The sequence below is a fragment of the Alligator sinensis genome, unplaced genomic scaffold (genome assembly GCF_000455745.1).
Source record: "Alligator sinensis unplaced genomic scaffold, ASM45574v1 scaffold73_1, whole genome shotgun sequence".
In the NCBI taxonomy this organism is placed as follows: Eukaryota; Metazoa; Chordata; order Crocodylia; family Alligatoridae; genus Alligator; species Alligator sinensis.
The window spans coordinates 1,366,696-1,388,785 of record NW_005841838.1 but is presented as its reverse complement, the minus strand read 5'-3'; the positions used below and the strand labels follow the sequence as shown (position 1 = coordinate 1,388,785).

General features: G+C 43.5%; 1 protein-coding gene across 6 annotated transcripts in view; it reads right to left on the bottom strand.

The window, feature by feature from the left end:
- Nucleotides 1–22,090, bottom strand: part of LOC112550176 (transmembrane protein 104-like) — a 92,043-nt gene that overhangs the window by 37,686 nt on the left and 32,267 nt on the right. For all 6 annotated transcript variants that reach the window (XM_025203197.1, XM_025203190.1, XM_025203202.1 and 3 more), the window contains 2 exons: nucleotides 18,566–18,671; nucleotides 18,350–18,443 (listed from right to left, as the gene is read on the bottom strand). In XM_025203197.1, the coding sequence (XP_025058982.1) occupies nucleotides 18,350–18,443; nucleotides 18,566–18,671 (200 nt within the window). The remainder of the gene's footprint in view (nucleotides 1–18,349; nucleotides 18,444–18,565; nucleotides 18,672–22,090) is intronic.

Genomic DNA, 22,090 nt, shown 5'->3' with positions numbered 1-22,090 from the left:
TAAACAATTTGCCCCAGCTCAGATGCCAGGCATATCATATGTTTGTTATACTCTGGCGCTTTTCTCCTCAAGAGTCCAGCAGGCCCAGACTGCCACTCAAAATATACATCTTTGAAGAAGCCCTCTCAGATTGTTAAATGCCACATACAATTAACAAAGTTTACTATTCGTTCCATCCAGGAAGAGCACACACCAACTGCAGATGTTTCCTCAGCCTGACTAAGGGTACTTATGCCCAAAAGCTTGCAAAGAAGAGTTTTTCCAACTATTTGAGTTGGTCACATAAAAGATATCAGATTTACCCAAAGAACCTTGTCTGCCATTAACAAAGTTTAGGACTTTTCAGCAACACTAAAGCAAACATTAAGAGCACCACCAGAGTAGCAAACAGCAGCAAAAACTGCCTTCTACCCTTCCACTTGTCATTTTATGCCCCACAGCATTAAATTAGCCTGAGGGAAAGGATTACCTTCTTCACCTTTGCCAGTCTGAGGCAGATTTTGGGCTTCACTGGCCAAGGTGTTTTAGTGTAATTTGATTTTTAAGATGTACACAGGTCTAACTCCTTGCACAATAGCAGTAGCAAATAGCCCCCAGTCAAATATAGTTTACGGAAAATAAATAGCGTCAAAATGATTTGAGGTTATATTTGATTGAATGAAAAGTCTGGGTGATAAACATAAGTGTGCATTGAAAAAATATTAGAGCTTTGTAAGGTGCTTGTCTTACTCGCACAGGACTTTAAAAAAAAATTGAATTATTCAATGTAGCTCATATTCAAATGATTAAAAACCGATTTACTGATTGATCTTGAAAAAATAAAAAGAACAGAGAATGGGGGTTTCTAGTGGGATTCTGTTGGCGCCTGTTCTTAGCCCAATGTTATTCAATATGTTTACTGATAATCTCAAAGAAAAATAAAATAATTATTTGCAACTTTTATAAATTATGAGTGTGGTGAAGTAGTTTGGCAAAATAACCTCATTTGAGCAACATGCACATGAACAGAGCCAAATGCAATGACGCAAATCTAGGAATATAGAATGTAGGTCACTTTCACGCTAAAAAAGGACTTAAGATAGATTAACCAACTGAATATGAGCTCTTACTGTGATGCTGTAGCTAAGAAAGTAAATGCAATCCTTGGATATTTAGGAAAGTATCAAGGAGAAGATATTACCAATACAAACTCTAAATACTACAAAAATGGTCCAGAGTCCAGAAACAATGCCTTAAGGTGAGGGGCTAAGAAGATCAGTCTAGGTTTGTTTGTTTGTTTAATTGAAGGGAAGGTTAGGACATGGCTTAAGCATGGACTATAACAGAGGTTCCCAATAGGGCTGTGTGAAATGGCACCATTTCGTTTCAACTTCCGCTTCACCATTTCAAAGGGACAGTGTTTCATTTTGTCATTTCATTTTGAAGTACTGTTCCATTTCATTTCATTGAAACTGTTTTGCTATTTCGACGTTTTGCCTATAGGCTATAATGGATGGGGAATCTCAAAAATGCCTAAAATGTAATTTATGGCATGATTCAGATGAAAATTGCAGGGATGGCAGCCCCTTCTGAGGGCATGAAGACTGCCAAGTTTCAAAGAGATAGGTGCAGAGGTTCCTGGAAAATTGCACCTCAAACAGTTGAAAGGAAAAACTCGTATCACTTGCTGGCAGCGGCAGCCTCCTGTCATCCCGCATGCAGATCTGGAGCCCACAAGCAGTAAGGTGAAAGTCCTTGACTTCAGGAGGGCTGACTTCAATGAGCTAAGGCGATCAGTAGGGGAGACATTGGGGACTCGGAGCCTCAATGAGATGGGAGTCCAGGATGGGTGGTTGTTCCTTAAAGAAACGATCCTCCAAGCTCAAAGGGAGTCAGTCCCAACACAAACCAAAGGGGGCAAGAGTGATAAGAAGCCCCCTTGGCTCAGGAAAGGCTTCCAGGAGGGCCTGAGGGCAAAAAAGGTGGCATACAATCAGTGGAAGCAAGGGGCAATTACCAAGAAGGATTACACCTCCATTGCTCGTGATTGCAGGGAGGCAGTTAGCAAGGCCAAGGCAGAGGTGCAACTAGGGCTGGTGACCAGAATTAAGGATAACAAAAAGTCCTTTTTCAAATAGGGAGCAAGAAGAAGGCACCATAATACAGTCCACAGGGTGGAAGCCAAACCTGGACAACTCTAGGATAGGTGCAAAATTTATAATGCAGAAAGTAATTTAAACACTGGAACAACTTATCTAGAGGTGAGGTTGATTACCCTTCATTTGAAATCTTGGATGTAAGGCTAGGCTGACTAGAGGACTAGAAAATTATGCATGTCAAATGAAGCTACAGTTTAATGCAAGTATTCCTGGTAAAATTCTTTGGCCTGTTATAGAAGAACCCAAACTGGATGATCATAATGGTCTTGTCTGGCCTTAAAATGCACCAATCTCTGAATAAATAAAGCTTTACCTGTCCATAAAGGGATCTTTTGTCATTGGTTTTTCCAGTGGAGATGTGTAAGGGGTGCACATGCACCCCCTGAGAATGCTGGTGCACCCCTGATAGCCAGCGCTCCCCAGTTAGGCGACAGGCAGGGATGGCTGGCAGAAGCGATGTTGTGCCCCCCTGCGAGTGCGAGCCAGGGAGTGGGGGCGCCAGGAGAAGAGCCACTGGCACTACTGGGAGCGCTGCTTGTGCTTCTGGGTTGGCGCAATCGGCTGCAGGGGGTGGGGCCCTTCCAGTCGGCAAGATCAGCCACAGGGGACCATCCCCCAGTTGGCACAATCATCTGCAGGGAAGACCCCTCCCCCAGTCACTGACCGGCTGCTGTGGGGGAACATGCCCCCCCTGACTCAGGAGACACATCACTCATGAGTTTTTCCCAGTTACTTCATATTCAGTGTCTGATCTCCTCAGTGTCCAGAGGAGAGCCACGCTTATGACCACAGGTCAAGAGAATAGGCCTTATGATGAGAGGCTGAGAGCCATGGGACTCTTCAGCCTGGAAAAGCGTAAACTCAGGGGTGACCTGATGGCTGCCTATAAGTATGTAAAGGGTGCGCATGAGGATCTGGGGGAACATCTATTCACCAGAGTGCCCCAGGGGATAACAAGGACCAACCGTCATAAACTCCTCCATGACTGTTTTAGGCTGGAAATAAGAAAAAACTTCTTTACTGTCCCAGCCCCAAAGACCTGGAATACACTGCCTCCAGAAGTGGTGCAGGCACCTACTCTGGACTCATTCAAGAAATGATTGGATGCTTATCTTGCTGGGATCCTTTGACCCTAGCCGACTTCCTTCTCTTGGGCGGGGGTCTGGACTTGATGATCTTCAAGGTCCCTTCTAGCCCTAATGTCTATGAAATCTATGAATACCGATACAGCATTATTTCATAGATGTTAGGGCTGGAAGTCCAGGAAGTTAGCTGGGGTCAGATGACCCCAGCAAGATAATCAGCCAAATGCTTCTTGAACGTGTCCAGAGTAGGTGCTTTCACCACTTCTGGGGGGAGTCTATTCCAGACTCTGGAGACTTAGACAGTAAAGAAGTTTTTTTCTCATATCCAGTCTAAAACAGTCTTCCAGCAGTTTGTGGCCATTTGACCTTGTCTTCCCCCAGGGTGCATTGGTGAAAAGATGTTCTCCCAGATCCTGATGCACACCCATGTACTTATAGGCTGCCACCAAATCCCCACTGAGCCTACGCTTCTCCAGGCTGAAGAGTACCATGCCTCTCAGCCTCTCTTCATAGGTCTTGCTCTCTTGACCTTTGATCATGTGTGGCTCTCCTCTAGACTCTCTCAAGCTTATCCACATCCTTTTTAAAGTGTGGAGCCCAGAATTGGATGCACTCATGGTGCTAGTGAGTGTAGCACTGCCAAGCCAATAGGTATGATGTGGGTTCTTTCTCCTGAGATGAAGCACCTTGCATTTCTCTGTTGAATGTCATCAGGTTTTGATCTGCCCACCTTGTGAACCTGTCCATGTCAGCCTGAACCCCCAGCCTATCCTCTAGAGCAGGGATGGGGAACATCTGGCCCGTGGGCTGGATCCAGTCAGCCAAGGACTCCATTTCCCATCCGCCCCTGCCCACATGGCTTGTGCCAGTCTCCATGGAGACCCCAGCCTCAGCCACACTGGCAACATATGCAGCAGAGCAGCGCAGGGGGCTGCTCCAGAGCTGCTGGGAATGTGGGACAGGGATGGCTTGTTCTGAAGCCAGGGCAGAACCACGATCTATAGCCTGCATGCTCTGGGCAGGGGCAAGAAGCTCTGCCCCAGCTTCTTGCAGCTGTGAAAGCCTGTCTGGAGCCAAGGCAGAGTCACAATCCGCTGTATGCATGCCCCTGCCTGGAGTATGCAGGCTACAGATCACAGCTCTGGAGCAAGCTGCTCCTGTCCCACATTCCCAGCAGCTCTGGAGCAGCCCCCTGTGCTTGTCTGCCGCATGCGCTTCCGGTGTAACTGAGGTCTCCATGGAGACACAAGCCATGCACGCAGCGGCAGCTGGGAAATGGAGTCCCTGGCCTACTGGCGGCCCAGAGGTTCCTAGAGTAACTGCACTTCCCCATAATATGGTATCATCTGCAAACTTAGCCAGTCCACTTCAGATACCCAAATCCAGATCGTTTATGAATATATTAAAGAGTACTGGTCCAAGAACTGAACCCGGGGGGACGCCACTGGTCACTACGAGCCATGTTGACTCTGTTCTATCGACTGTCATGCTCTGGGTCTGACCACGGAGCCAGTTCCCCAGCCATCGGCCCATAAGGTTGTCAAGGCCACAGCTCCCCAATTTTACCTTGAGGACATCATGGGAGACCAAGTCAAAAGCTTGTTTGAAATCCAAGTAAATGACTGCCTCTCCTCCTCTGTCCAGGTGATGCATCACCTGGTTATAGAAGGAAATTAGGTTAATCAGGCATGACCTACCCGTAATGAAGCTGTGTTGGCTCTCTCTCAGAATGCCGCTTTCCATTAGCCTGTTGTTTCTGGATTTTTAATAATTTTTTCCAAGATCTTCCCAGGGATTGAGGTCAAACTGATTGGCCTGTAATACCCTGGGTCTTCCCTTCCTTCCCTTCTTGAAGATAGGCACCACGTTGGCCCTCTTCCAATCTTCATGACCCTCTCCCAAGTGTCACAAGTTCTCAAATATATCCTTGCCAATGGCCATGCTCTGATGTCAGCCAACTCTTTTAGCGCTCGTGGGTGCATTCCATCCGGGCCCGCTGACTTGCAGATGTCCAGCCTCTCAAGGTGTTCCCTCACAAGGTCTTCGCAAATTGTAGCGGGGTCTTCCTTACCCTGGTAATCCTGTGTCCTGTCAGGCAGAGTGATCCCCTTGGGCTGGTGGACAACTGACGCAAAGTAATCATTGAGGAGATTAGCTTTTTCCTGGGTGTCTGTTGTTAGCTATCCTGTTTGGTCGGGTTTTAATTTTTCCCTTTTTTTTTTTTTTTTTTTTTTTGACTTCCCACATATCTGAAGGACTTTTTATTGCCCTTGATTCCCATAGCCAGTTTGAGCTCGGTTTCAGCCTTGGCTTTTCTGGGCCACTTCCTACAGGTACGAGCCAGTGATGCATATAATCCTCCTTAGGGGTATTTCACATCTTCTAACCCTTATAAGCTTCTCCTTTAAGATTAAAGATGTCCAAGAGTTCCCAACTGAGCTAAGGGGGTCTCCCAGCCCTTTTACTATATTTCCTATAGGCTGGAATGGACTTCCCTTATGCTTTTAGGATTGCATCCTTAAGGAGGGACCACTCATCATGGGCTCCACGCCCTGTCGAACATGATCTCTCAGGACCTCTACAACCAACCTCCTGAGCCTGAGAAAGTCAGCTTTCCTAAAGTTGAGAATTTCTGCATTGCTGACTGATTTGCCAGCTATGCAATGGATAGAGAAAAAGTGATCAACTCGTGATCACTATCACCAAGCTTCCTTTTGATCCTCAGGTCACTGACTAGATCATCCCCTTTGGCCAGAACCAGATGCAGCAGTGCCTTATCCCTTGTCAGTCCGTAGACTTCTTGAGTCAAATACAGCTCATCAGTGCAAGTGAGGAAACTTCACGACCGATCAGATATGGCTGAATGTTCTTCCCATGAGATGTCAGGGTGATTCAAGTCATCCATGATGACCATGCACTGAGCGCGTGCAGACTCTGCTAGTTCCCTAGAGCAGGGGTTCCCAACGTTTTTTGTGCCGCAGCCCAGCAAACCATGGCCCAGCAGTCACAGCCAACTGCAGCCAGAATTTCCAGCCAGAAGACAGGTAAGGATACCCCCACCCACTGGGTGGGACAGTGAACCAAACCCTGCACTGCCACGGGCCCTGCAAAAGGAGCTGTGGCCTCTCCACCTGGCTCTGGGGAGCCGTGGTTTGCCAGTCCACAGCCACTTCTGATCTGACAGCCAACCGTGCTGCAGACCGGCAGCCAACCCACCACAGCCTGGCACCAAGCCGTGGCCTGGGGATTGAGAATCTCTGTCCTGCAGAATTCATGGTCAAGCTCTTCCTCCTGGTTCAGAGGTCTGTAATAGACTCCTACAGTTATATCCTTTTCACCACATTCTCCTCATATTCTAACCCAATTTAAAATCGAGCCAAAGCCAACTGGTTTGTTCTTATACCAAATACCAAAAAATAGGGTGTAAGATACAATAGGGTGTACAATACAATACATAGCTTCTGGCAATTATGTATTTATCAAATACATGTAATGAAACTAAAGTATACTTGGTGTGGGGAGTCCTTGTGAACTCATTACTATAATTCCAAATTCTATTAACCAACCAACAAACCACACCAGGCCAAAACTTGCAGACCAGATATCAGTGGCTGTAAAGTAGCTAACCCCACCTCAGTGAAGTTTTATTGATTTCCCCCCTGAGGATCTGACCACCTTTCAACAGTTTGAGGGCATTTTTTCATAAAGTTGGTCAGCTTGTGAGTTTAACAACTAACCGTGAACAGTGAGAGAAATTTTTGCTTTTTCTGTGATACCTCTGCTTTGGACTGCATCATATTTTATTTTCATGGAGAGATTGCAGTGGGATTCTGCAGAGCAAAATTCCAATGAACTGTATGTAGTAGCCTGTGCCATCATCTAAAAGGACCACTTTGCAACATCATCTAATAAAAATTAGGTGCATGACCAACCATTGGTGCAAACTTCATTTTTTGCCGGTAGGTGCTTGCAGATGTAACCCTCTCCTCCCCCTAAACCCCCCCCAAAACCCAGAGCTTTATTTTAAACTTGGCACATTCCTACACCAAGCCCCACACATGCCTGGAAGAGGCAGTGTGTTACTTCAACTCAAGTCCAAAGCATCTGTAAAGATCAGTGGTGCGCTTCAGCAGGGCTTTTTGGTGCTTTAATCTAATATCTGATTGAATCAGCTTTAGCTAAAAGCGCCGGAAAGCCCTGCTGAAGCACCTGATCTTTACAGACGCTGCACAGCTGGGTTGAAGTAATGCACTGCTTCTTCCAGTAAAGGACAGGACAGTTTTTGGTTTTGTGTTTGTTTGGTTTTTTTTTTTTAACATCTCATCTGCAAGCAAAAAACAGCTGTGGCTTGGGGGTGCTGAGCACCCGCTAAAGCATCCACTGAAAAAAATGAGCCCCAGAGAACCCATGGAATCAGCACCCATGTGACCAACTGTTTCAAAATCACAAACCTTCCTGCAGCAGTAAGGAAATCACTATTGTAACACATTGTTTTAGAATAGAAAACAAGAACCAAAATCTAAATTAAATCCATTTGATAGAGAATGTGTTATATGCATAGAAAATGCAAATACCGAGTTGATGCACTGAAACCCTCATCTCACTTAAGTTATCGGTATACACTAGTATATAATCATAAATTACATTAATCAAATAGTAATGCACTTTAGAGTGTGTAAACTTAACTTTATCTCAGGCTACTAAGAAATGCAGCAGCAATTTCATAATTGCTAGACATTTCCCATAGGGATGACAGATGTGGCTGATGAAAATGCTGCTCTACTTTGCTCAAAGACTTCCAAGTACTTAGTTAATGCTACACTCTGGCCCCTGACACGTTCATTTAAAGACACAATGGGATTTGATCCCCAAACCCAACAGTTACACCTTCTGCAAGGTCACACATACATGGCAGGAGGTGAGATTTTGGGATCAGGGATCGGATCTCAATTGTGCCCTTTCTAGCTGACATTACAGGCGAAGCCCAGGATCATGATCCTGGGCTCCTCATGCACTGGCAAACTGAAAGCCAGATACCTACAAGTCTGGGCCCAGGGCAGCCAATCAGCTGATAGTCAGCCCTTGCCCCAGAATGCAACAGGGCCAGTTTGAGACCCCAGCGTGGTCCTGGGTTGCAGCTGACAATCAGCTAATTGTCAGCCCCAGCCTGCTACACATTCAATTTAAGGTGCCATACAAATAAGGGATAACAAATGTTCTACATTATACATAGAACATTTTTATAGAGGGTTTGCCTCTATTGTGCCTTAAATTGGATGTCCATGAAGAACCATTTACCCTAAAATTAACGTATTAATTGTGATATAAATTATACATGGGGGGTGTGGAGGACTGTGACTAGCCATTATGCCCCGAGAAAAGGAAAATAGTGTTAAACTGGTCCTGAAGCAACCAAGGAGAGAGCTTGTAACTCAAAGACTGCAACTCTCTCCGTCTCCTGCCGCTCTGGGCAGGATGGAAATTGAGAGAGGTCTATACCTGGCACAACATTTTTAAGCTCATGTACAGATGTGTCAGGAAGAGAAGAGAAGGACAGGGCTCTGTCCAATCCCCATCTTATTCCTTCCTTTCTGCTCCTGGGAGATGAGGTTGGTCGGTGCCTCACAAGATGAGGCCTTCATTAATTTACTTACCTAATCCCTACCAAGTAGCAATAAAATAATCTTGATAGTGAAGTTTGTTCAAGCAGCATAAGTAAAACACATGTTGGCAGAGGTGCAAAGGGAGGGGACAAGTACAACAGCTTAGGACTTACATTTGCTAGACACAGAATTAATCCACTTCATTATACAACTGGCAGAGTCTTTGGGTACTTTTACACATGCCCTGGGGTGGGGGGTGCATTTTAATTAGAGTGGTTCTTGGGAGCTACTCTAATTAAAATGCCTACAGCATCCCATGTATTCACCATCCTGTTTCAAAAAATGGTGGCGAGGCACTTTAAGTAAAGCTCATTTGACAAGCTTTAGTTAAAGTGCCCCTGCCACCGTTCCAAAATGCAGGACGCTGAATACGAGATGCTGCAGCAGGCTGGAGTGTTCTGGCTCAATTAATCGAGTCTGCTCCAGTGCATTCTAATCAGAACACATGTAATAGTGCCCTTCATGTTCAAGTGAAGAACAAAAGCGAAAGCAAAAGTACTCTTTTTGTTTCATTAATAAGTCCAATGAGGTCAAGTCATTGCACATTGGCTGCATACAAGAAAACTTGCTAAGCCTTCATGCCTAATTATATATACATGAACTCCAGTCTCCAGGAACATGTTTATTATGCTTTCCAAACTCTATCACTATCACTTAAATAAAAATCCATGTATTCGTTATCTGTAGAAACTCTTCAAGTGGTCTGATTAAAAAGAAAGAAAGGATGGAGACGAGCCTCCAGGGCGATGAGACAAGGTTGCAAAGAGAATTGCCAAAATACTAGCTGTAATTCAAGTTTGGAATTTGACAAAAGGATTTGAACCTGAAGAAATAAGGGCTGGCAATTCAAAAGAATATATTATCAGTATCAATGGAGATTTGCAGTATGAGCTTTTCTTCAGGCAAACCTACTTGCTAAGATAAATGAGCTAAAAAATTCAGTATTCATATAAACGTCCCTATGTGTCCATAAAAATAAGCAAGAAACCTCAAGAAGATTCAGTTTAAAACAATTGTGGGGGAAAATAGGACTCATGTTCAATAAATAAAGTTCCCCAAATCCTCTGCTCTCAAAGAACAGCAAAGAATATCTTTACAATCTCGTAAATCCATTTCATTACTGTTATTTCCCCATGTTTACCAACATGGGGAAGTCTTTCTTAGAAAGGAATATAATCTTTTGAACAGTATTACATTAAGATAAGTACAGGATAAACAAGTTATTGTTCTTGTTAATTGTGGCTAACACCAGTGCACTAGGTGGCAAGTCATGAGATGACTCAATTAAAAAGAGCACTATAATTGCTCTAGTTCTTGAAATGTTTCCTGTCAGTTTATTTTCAGAAGCAGATCATTTCACTAGTAAGCTTTGTTTTGCCTGAATCTCTCTCACTAAAAAACGGTTTAGGTCTTGTCTGTTCTAAAATAACTATTCCTGATTAACTACCTGTCTGGACTCTCTTAAACTGGAACGAGTACTTATTTGGAATTTGCTTACTCTACTTCAATGGATTAAGGTAATCCCTAAGAAGAGTAGTCACTCAGAGTTAATCAGTGATACACACACACTACACTTAAAAATTCCCTCCCTACCTAAACTTGGAAATTAACCTCCCTATGGAGACAAGACCAGAGATGTAACTGCTGCCTATGTCCTGTTCGCAAGCAAACAAGGAAAAGAGTACAATGTGGTTTAAGAAGCTCCATAGTCAGAAAACAGTCAAGCACCCCTTCCATCAGAATCAAAACTTCTGTATTTTAAGTTAAAAAGCACAGAAGAAAAAGGGTCTGCTTGTCGTGTGCGTGTCCCCCGTCCCTGCCTCCGCCTCCCCCACGGGCTTCTGCAATTCCCCAGATTATGCAATTTCAGAAGACCCTTCAGCGTGCAAAGGAAGCTCACCAGATCTGGAACAAATTAGATATTTCCAGTCATTAGGATCCACTATTGCACTTCTTAAACTGCTGAGAACAGGAATTTGGGGTGGGGATGTATTTGAGTGGCAACTGTCATGCTGAAATCCATTACGGCATTGAAGCACACACAGAGAACACAAATGACACAGATAAGAGATTTATACCAGGGATAGAAACAATTCTTGCATCAGAAGAAGCAACAATTTGGTTGCCCTGAGCAAACATTCTGAAAAATGCCTTAGTTCTAAATTGCATTCACTTTGTACAATAACAGTTAAACTAGTCATCCAGCAAGCTAAAAACAGTAAACATTTTCCTCCTTTTATGGATGAGGAAACTGACACCCAAGCAGGTTACAAGACTTACTCAGCATTACAGTAAGTCCAGGTAGAACCAGAAAAAGGATCCTCGGCCTCCTGACACTGTTCTAGATTAAGCTGCAACCCCAAATGCCTCACTTAAAGCAATCCATACTTCTCAGAAATTAGGTCTCATAGTCAATGCAAGGTACCTGAAAAGTTCATTTTAAGTGATGTGGATTTTCTATTCAACAAGTGTACCACAGCCTATGCATAAAGAATGAAACCATAAACCATACATGCCGTATATAAAGTTAGCAAAACCAAAAATTTTAAAAACCTTTTCGACTTGCTGACAATCTCCCAGATGGAGAGTCATTCATTCAGAAACCAGGCTTTTACTGCATTGATTTGATTAAGTTCAGTGACAAGTTTTAACCAACTTGCTACATTCACTATGATTTGCCGGGTTGATTATAAATTTAAAAACAATGTCTCCATTTTTCCCCCAGATTTTTACCAATTACCGATAAGTTAATTTTAGTCAGGAATTAGCATGGAGATTCAGCAAATCACCAAATAGAACAACCACAAATGTGTGTGTATTTAACCTTTAGACTGCCGAGTAAATTTTAAACACACAATAATCCTTTCTGCAGAGAACTGCATTGGAAGAATGAAATTAGCAAAGTCTGAGATTTTTGGATTGAAACATAAAATAACAGAAGTACAAATATTGTGCTGAAATGACTGACCATCTGTGTGCAAGATGCAAACACAATCTGTGGACACACAGGGCTCCTATAGATGCTCAGAGAGCCAGCTCTGACACTGGAAATGCAGCACGCTGGAGGAGACTCGATTAATTGAGTCTGCAGGAGCATGGAAATAAACACTCCAGCAGCCTCCCATATCAGCACTGTCACGCTGAAAAATGGCAGTGGTGCACACTGAACTAAAGCTCGTTTGATGAGCTTTAGTTCAAAATGCCCCAATGCCATTTTTCAGCACAAAGGACACTGATACACATGACACTTGGGCACTTTAAATTAGCACAGCTCGCTCATTAAAGCAGCTCGCCCCATGCCTAGAGCATGTGTAAAAATGCCCACAGTGACCTTTTAAGCTTTTACCCACGTAAACATGATCTAGATGGAGTATATGAGACTTCTAGAAACCCTCAATATGACAACCTTATAAACACATATTGTTAAGACATGATCAGAAATATTAGGCCCATGTTACCCAAAAAAGGTTTTTATTTTCTTTCCTTTGAAAAACAAAGGAGCTCTTGGAACAGTCAATTCTTTAGGAGACCCTTGGAGAATGTAAGTTGCATGACTCTTCAGGAAGAAAGGCCATCATGTAAATGCACCAAAATGATTGAATGATGTCACCAGGGATGATCTAACTAAAGTTCGTCACATAGGGCGCATCTACACATGCACTTTAATGCACATTTAGCCTATTTAAATGCACATTAAAGTATTACTAGAAAACCATGCTATTTAGTTAACGCACATTAAAACAGGCTAATGCGCATTTTCCTAATACCTCACAATGGAGGTGCTAGATTTAATGTGCATTAACTAAAGTGCATTAATGCATGTGTAGACGTGCCCATAAATGCAGAAGGAGGGCTGTTTTGGAAAAAATGGATTCAGGTACTATTTACCCAGTCTTTAAAGGCAGAGCCACAGGCAGCATAAACAAATCAGTCTCATTCATTCACCCACCCACTCACACTTACAGAATTCAATTAGGCAGAAGGCAGGGCAGGGTGGCACATTACAGACTAACTTGTTCAGAAAGGCATAAGTTTAGATCATGGAGAGATGGGGCCAAAGAAAGAAATCAAGGATATCACACTCCATTTACATTCCCAATTTCACTGATTGTTAAAGGGAATTGACAGTGTTTAACCCTGAGCTTCCATCTAGCATGGGTTATGTTGGCTGGTCAGACACTTCACTTAAGTGAAAAACATAAGAACTGTCTGTAAAGGCCAATTATCTCTGCATCAGACAAACTCACTCAGTTAGATCATGAAGATCCTTGCATATTCTGTAGCAGCCAGCCAAAAACAAAGGTAAAAACTACCACAGGTTTTTTTCCCCCCCAAATTAAAGACAATACAAAGATTTCTCTTTGATCTACTAACAATTATTTTGGCAGGACTCGATCATGTACAAATGTTGGCTAGATGTAAGCTCCCTAGGGCAAAGGGAAAGCAAATTGCCCTGGTATATTACTGATTGGGAGCTATCCCTTTTATAGCTGGCAAACAATTCAACTTCACTAAGGTCTCCCCATTTTGTTTTGGTAATAACTAGTATTGTGGCTGTAAGCCAGGAACTCCAAAGCAAAAGCAGAAGCCTATATCTTGAATTAAAAGGTTGTCTCCTAGCTGGCAGCTACAGAAAAGCTGTATCCTCTGTGGATCAGCCACACAGCAGGCAGCCTATCACACTTTGAGTTACTCTTGCACTAAACCCAATATTGTAATCTCTACCCCTTGCCATGATAAAATGTCAATGAAATGTACAGCTGGCAACATGACAGCTATATGGAAAGTTGATCTACACAGGTCTGGTCAATGACATCAGGTTATCATAAGCAAGGCTTTCACATGGCAGTGATGCATTGCCCTCTGATACAGGATGCTAACTCATTAGGCTATGAAAAGAATAATCTTATACCCTCACCCACCCTAAAATGAGTCAACAGTATAGGTAGGTCAAGCAGCTGAGTCTCTTTCAGGAAGAATGTACTGAACAGTTATGTAATATTTCAAGCATTCCCACAGGACTTCTGCATCCAACTCACCTCTTTTCATTCCAGAAAAGTAAAACCCCAGCTGAAAGCATTCTAACCTCCTTACTTAAACAAACATAGAAATAATAAGAATTGTATTAAAACTTTCTAAAATAAAAAATCCCCAAAGATGCATCTTTCTGACATCCTGGACAATATACTCATAAATGAGTTCCACTCTTCTCCTTCTAGTTCCAACAACACCCAAAACAAATGCTAACCTGTAGGGGCGTGCAAAGCTTCAGTCACCGAGTCGATTTAGTGGAGATTTGGCCCAATTTGGCAACCGAATCTCTGAATCTGAATAGAATCAGGAGACCCTTTAATCTCTCCGAATTGAATCGGAACCCTTCGAATCAATTCAGAGAGATTCGATGATTTGGACACAGACACAGCTTTAAATGTTTTTTCTACATACCTCAAGGTACCAGGTGGCTCATGAATGCTGAAATGGTGAGGCAGATGGAGCGTCCCACAGGAGCACAGAGTGGTCCACAACCTGCTTGGCAGCAGATCCAGGAGTGGACCAGAAGCGCTTCCAGTTCACTTCCAGATCGGCCACAGAGCACACAGGGGACCCTCCCACTGTCCCCCGGCTCAGTGACTGATGCCTCCTGGGTCTGGGGGCACACGCGGAGTTCCCCTGTAGCCAACTGCCAAGCCAGGGGAGTGGGGGTGGGGGGCTATCCCCTGTGTGCTTGGCAGTGGACACAGAAGTGGAGCAGAGTTACTTGCAGTCCACTTCTGTGGCCACTAAGCATGTGGGCCCCCCCAACCCCCAACGCTCCAGTGGGACACTCTAGCCACTCCACCACTGCAGTGTTCACGAGCTGCGCCTGGTACCTCGAGGTATGTACAAAAAACATTTAAATCTGCCTCTATGGCAAATCAGCATCAAATCTTCAGATCTGGATTCGGCCGAATTAAATAGAGACAGTAATCCAATCAATTAATTAAATCACTGTTCCCCGATTTCAGCCAAATCTGAATCAAATATGGCCCATTTTGCACACTCCTACTAACCTGACTCAGCTCTCCAACTACTGGACCACACTTTTTACCATTATAAAGTAAATTATAAGGATCATCAGAGCTTTCTTTTGGAGGCAATTATTTATACTGTGACAGCATCTGGCACCTAATGTTTAACCAACTTCTTTGACTAGCAGACCAAGTCTGAGTGAAAATAGTATTGTATGGCAGGACCACATTTTTCCTTGTGCAGCCAATGCAAATAGGAAAGGTTGTATAGACAGAATTAAAGACACAAAAATGAAACTAAAGCAGCTGTAAGTAATTTGAAGAGAAGCATGCGAAAGAACTTTGCAAACTTCCTTTTGCAAAGACAGTCAAAATCCTCAGAGAAATGTCCAAGTTCTGAGATAACTAATGAAGTCAAAAGCTATGAAGCAGGCATAGGTTTCTGACTTACATTTTGCATTGTTGATAAAAGTTGAAAGTACCTACCAGGCAAGTCTGTTTACCAAGTGGCTAGATAATTTTAAAATGTATTATATTCTCCCCAACACTTAGAGCTGAAACCAGAGTCAGCTGACTGAGTTGTACAACCACATGAGTCCTTTAAGGAAGTTCTACAAAAACCTTCCCTTGAATGTGGGAATCAAACAAAATACAACAAAGAATTATTCAAAGCTCGGGGCACCAGGGATCATCCCCTCTTCTTCTATCACATGGCAGTGCCCAGTACGATCCCTGCTGAGGAATAAGCATGTGATTTTTACTGTGCTTGCCAGCTACCCTGACACCAGGCTATATTCTCATGCCAGTGATGATGATAAGATTTTCTATCGACTTCAGTGGGACCAAATTTAATCAGTTTACTGTGATATGAACGACTGGTGCCTCCCAAGACTTGTGGGGGGGAGGGCGCACCATGGCAGTGAGCAGGGACCGCCTATAGCCACCAGCACTGGTGGTGATGAGCAGGGACCAGCCGCAGATGCCACTGGCCACGTAGTGGGGGGGGAGGCAGGTGGCAAGCGGCAACCACCAGCGGAAGTTGGCAGCGGCCAATATCGGGGGGGGAGGGGCACGTGCCCCCCCATACGCCTCCTACGCATCACACGTCATATACATACCTACAACGTGTAAACCTTACACATCTATTAGGTTAGGCTGGTGGCCAACCAAGTAACAAACAGCCTCTTTTCTAATAAAAGGAGGCAAAAGAAACAACACCTGTTCTCCCCAGGTTTGAACAGATCCCCTAGAGTGGCTAGCATCCATAGCACAGGAAATTGCACTTTCCAGTGATGCTTGCTCCACCGAAATGAAATATGATCTCATGATTATGGTGCTGGATTGGACTCGGGAGTTCTACAGTCAGTCCCTGATTCAAACACAAGCTTTCCATGTGACCCTGAAAAAGCAATAGTCTCTCTGAGCTTCAGTTCTTCATCTGTAAATTGGAAATAACATTTCTTGCATATACCCTGTCTGCTTGGATTGTAAATTTGCTGGGACAATGACTAGTCCTAAGTATTTGTACAGCACCAGGCACAGCATTGTCTTAGGTACAGCCTTTAGATGCTACTATCATAAATATCATTTACACACAGCCATCTAAAAGACCTGCCATATATGGCCCCAAGTCGGAGAGAAATCCTAACTCCTAGAAATGCTCAGCACAGAATTGGATCCTAGCAGGATATTCAGCAAACAATTCTAAAGATATTACCACTTTCTCAATGGAAAGTTTTGGTCACCAGCAGATCTCTTGTTAACAGTCCCTTTAACATATGCAGGTAATTAGCATCACACTACAAAATACAAAAACAGCTGTGGATGGTTAATGATTCCTTACTAGAAACACCAAAAACTTAAAAGGTCCAAAGATCAGATATCTGTTTTTAAATAGTAATTTTCTCATTTAAAAGTTAAGCTAATTTAAGTGTAACTTCCAAATAAAAACAGTGTGAATAACACAAGCATACTATCTATAGCTACTAAATCAAATGGTAAGACCTTGTACATTGTAATGAATGAAGAGGTAAGATATATTTTCATTACAGAGGTATAAGAAACAGAAAAAACACAGTACAGTCTGACCAGTAAACAATCTGACCAAGTTATATATAGTACTGGATCAACAAATTACTGTGTTTTTTTTCCCCAAATACTCATGACCATTTGTCATATCGACAGGCCCATGTCACAAATACCCTTGACAACTCCTGACGGGGGTGGAAATCAACCATGTAGGAATCTTTGATAAAAGATTCTTTTCTTCCTCTTCTGTGTTTTCAGGTAAATTTGGTAGACTACAGATCAGGCTCTTAGAGCATACTTTTCAGAAGGTGACCACTTGCAAAGCTACAGCCAGATTTTTCAAAACAGTTCAGCTCTAATTTAAGCCAATCCTGGGGCAATTTCAATTGCCAGATTTTTCAGCATCCAGGTTTGAGAGCAGAATATAAGCAAGAACTGCCATACTGGATCCAGTATAGACACCAGATCCTCTGCTCTGTTTTCTTTCCTCCAAGACTGATGATGACTACATGCTTCAGGGAAAGATACATGAAGCCCCCTAACAGAACTGTTCTGAAATAATCTGCCTCTTCAGGGCATAGTGTCCCATACTAATCTCACAGATAGGCATAAGCAAAGTTATATCCCTTCCAAAGCTTGTCTTGAGTGTTTGCTATTATGTTTCTAGCCATGTAAATGTTCAACCCCCATTCCTGAATCTTAGTAAATGTTTAGGTCCAAAGCACTTTTGAAAAATGATCTCCAGGTGACATGTCCCAACAGAAATAAGGGCCCTTTCTACAAAGGCCCCTGCATGAAATTAGCTTTAAGATAGAGCAGTAGGGCTTAGCTTCCAGTCTGGGAGCCACATCAGGCCTGCAGGGCTCCCCACGGGTCTAGAAATCTGACGGCAGGGGAGTGGTGACAGCATTAATTGCCACAGCTCCCAGAACTGAATGAAACAGCCCTGTGCCAGATTGCACCAGAACGGCACATGGGGCCACTTCATGGCCAGATCCAACATGCAGGGGTTGGGCGGGCACATTGCATCACACCCACAGACTGACCCCAAGCTGGATCTAGCCTGTGGGATCCAGCCTGCAAACTGGCTCCATGCCACTCATCCAGCCCACTAGGCCAAAAGTTTGAGCAGAACTGAGCTAGATTTTTCAAAGAAACTTCAGAGTCAACTGCCATACTCATCTTGAGTTTCAAACCCCATTGGATGTGCTGAAAATTCCAATTTATTTCATTCATAAATCTCTACGACCTAAACCTAAACCACTTAAGTGTTTTGCACAAGTCAGTGGCAAAATGCAATATAAATCATTTAAAAAGGAACCTTATATTTATTGGGAAAAAACCATTTTTGTTCTTTAAGGAGATAATCACTTCTACACACTTAACTGCCTGCAATAATCCCAAGGTTGATGCATGCTGCTTCTTACCTGAGAAGGATATGGTGGTGGCAAGAATTTGAATAAACTTATTCTTCTGAATGGAGAAAAACACAAAAGGTCCTATCAGGAAAACAAAGCCAGCCTGTCAAGGGGGGGAAAAAAGGGAGGGAAGGAAAACAAAATATGACAGCTGATAGCTGGATCTTTTCATACAAATGTTTCTACACTTTAAGAAGTTCCAGAAAACGTCACCAAATGCCTCACCAGAAAAATCCTGTAAGCATTACTCTTGCTGATGGGCCCCCAGCAGCGGTTTTCATCCAAGTAGATAACTGTGTAATTGCTCTCTCCTGTGCACCTCGGGATATTGCTGAAAAGGGCAAAAGATACAAAGTCCCGTCTTTGCAGTAGCAGGGAAGTGTTAAAGGCTTTCTGGTCTACGTTGTATGAAACCAGATCTGGAGCTCTACCAGCTGGCACTGTTCACGTACCGACATGATCCTGAACGTCACTTCTCACCACCATCAGTGACTCCTTTCTAGAGCGAATAATTATTTCTTATTTGTTCTGTACCAACAATATGCAGTGCTTTCCTCCTACTCCCCCCACCTTCTCTCCTATTAAATCAACAAGTGTTCCAAGAGCTCCTACAGCTGTACGTATCCTTTGTCTCTGGAGGCAGCTTTACAGACTCTCCAGTTCCATCCTGTACATGGATATAATAACCCACTTGTGAGTTTACACATTTCGCCAAGCTCATTGTGGCAGAAACACTCCTTAAAGGGTCAAAGAATCTCAGAAGGGTCCTTGAAAGGAAATGCACCATGAAACCAAGGACTGTACACCTTGGTTAACATATTAACCCTGCAAAAGGCAAGACAGCTGTGACAAGGAGTGGATTGTTCATCTCCTGGCCCTCCTGTTCTCTTTAGGAGTGCTGACTAGCACCACCAAACATTAAGCCCTAATGTGAGAGGAGCTGTACAAGAACAGCTCGTGAACTGAAGAAGTCACACAGGGATTGAAAGGAAAAGAACTGGGATAAATCAGAGAAGCAAACCAGTCACAGGCTGGGAAGCATATGGATTTTTAGATCATTTTTGCTTCACCCTAATATAATCAACGCACATGAAAGAGAAACCAAAAGGAACAAGTAAAATAGCTATAATATATAATATAATAATTAGTATATGATAAAACCTTTTTGGTTTTAAATAAACTCCTGCCAATTGACATTATAGCCCCTCACTCAACTCAGATTAAATGGCTGATTTGAGTTTTAAAAAAACCATGAGTCTCAAAGGAAGAAATGAGTATGGCCTTATGGAGCTGCTTCACAACTGCAGAGCAATACAAGCAAGAAACACTGACTGCCTTTATTTGAAAAGAGAGAGGCCAGACTACAGGCCTTCGGTTTTGCAAGGTTATAGCCATTGGAAATTTGTTCACAGAATTTAACTGAAACTACTACTCTATATTCATAGGATCTGGCAGGAAAACTAGCTAAGAAATATACTCAGACACCCAGAGAAGTCTGTCAGAAATATACATGTGCAAAGGAAGAAGCAGCGCATGAAGCAGGAAGAGATCTGCAATGCTTAATGAATGTAACACACACTTCTTTATCAACATACAGTATACACAGGTATGCAGGGCCAGAATCACAGCAGGTGTCAACTGCCATATCTCTATGAGAGCCAGTGGGACTCTAATACAGAACCCACCTGAAAACACCTGTGATACTGTTTACTGGAAAAAGCAACACTACATCTGCCATACTAACTGACACCTGAGCTGAGCCAGATCTCCCTGGCTCTTCACTACTGCCTTCCACTGAGTTCAGGGTTCGGACAAAAACTAGAATTCACAGCTATGATCCTCTCCCATTACCCCAACAACTATTACACCGCTTCATTCCCTGCACTTCTGGCTTTTATTGGATGGCAACAGCCAATGTTGCAGAGAGAAGTGTCATTTAGCACTAATGTGCAATAGGAGGAAAAATACGTAAATAGCACAGCGGCTGCTGCATGCAAAGTGCTCATTTCCCCCTTCTCCCCATTCACCTTCCCTGCACTCCTTCTGAATCCACCCAGCAAAGAAAGCCCAGGTGGTGGCCTGGGCATATGCAGTTATGAAAGCACAGAGCTTTAATTTATTTTCCAATTTGTACTGGAGTACTGTGTCCAGTTTTGGGCTCCACAATTCAAAAAGGATGTGGAGAAGCTTGAGAGAATCCAAAGAAGAGCCACATGCATGATCAGAGGTCAGGGAAACAGACTTTATGACAACAGGCTGAGAGCCATGGGACTCTTCAGCCTGGAAAAGCGCAGGCTCAGAGGCGATCTGATGGTCACCTATAAGTTTATCAGGGTGTTCACCAGGATCTGGGGGAACGATTGTTTGCCAGAGCCCCCCAAGGGATGACCAGGTTGAACAGTTACAAACTCCTGTAAAACCGTTTCAGGCTGGACATAAGGAAAAATGTCTTTACTGTCCGAGCCCCCAAGGTCTGGAATAGCCTGCCATCACAGGTGGTTCAAGCACCTACTCTGAATGCCTTCAAGAGAAATTTGGATGCTTATTGTGCTGGGATCCTATGACCCCAGGTGACTTCCTGCCCCTGGGGCTGGGGGCTGGACTCGATGATCTTCCGAGGTCCCTTCCAGCCCTAACGTCTATGAAATCTATGAAATTTGCTCTCTATGGGTGCATCCAGATGGGTGCGCAATGTGCAGTTTTCAGTGCCATAGAAGCAGGAGTTCGCCACACTGCTAATCTGCAGTGCAGCGAGGGGACCGGGGGTTGACACAGGGACATCTTGATGTCAAAAAAATCCATATTAGAAAAAAGCAGGGCAGCATACATGACAGGAGTGTGTACCACCCAAAACTAGAGCCTGGCTAGCCAGAGCCACGCTCCAGCCAGGCTCCACACACCTGGATTGACATTGCTGGAGCCCCAGGAAGCCCCCAGGACCCCAGGTAAGGCTGCTGGGGCCAGCCCAGGTGCTGGCCCCAGCCTCCCCTACCCCAACCAGGGCAACTTGTCATGTGCCAGAGCATACGTGCAGGGATGTTCCCTAGAGACAAATGTGCCACTGCTATTTGTTCACAGGAAATGCACATTCCTACTCCCAGGGATGTGCCCCGTGTGTTATACGTAGTGCTGAAATTCTGAAGCAGTGTGAAATGCTGATCTCATCTCTCCCATTTAAGCCATTGAAAAGGTTTGGTCCCAGGATATGCAGTATTTAAAAATAAATCTCGGTTGCCTAAACCAGAGGATTAACTCCCTTAACTGGAAGCTATAGCTAACTCACTGACTTCTTTGCTGGTCTGGCCACTAAAAAGGAAACAAAGGCCTCTCTCATTGTGGATTTGGCATGTGCATGTACTAACAACCAAAATATACTTCAAGCTTTTATTATTTCATACTGAGGTCTTAACTCTACCATAACTATAGAATTGCATGTACATGTCCATGGCTACTAAACTGCTGTGCTTGACCTAATTTTAAGGAGAAATGAAACAGATCTAGATTTTGCTTTCTGATAAGCATATTCTCTCAGTCACAAGCTTTTGCCTGTTTGGGTACACTGAAGTACTGCTGCTTAATGCAGTGCTCTACTATTTTAAAGACTGCATTAAAAAAAAAAAAAAATCTAAATCTAAGCAATTTCTTCTCTGTTACAATCCCCAGTAAGTCATGCACTAATAATTTCCATTGTCATGGAGAGATACCACTCAGTTCAGTGAAGACAGTGGATATGCATTCCTACATGGATTC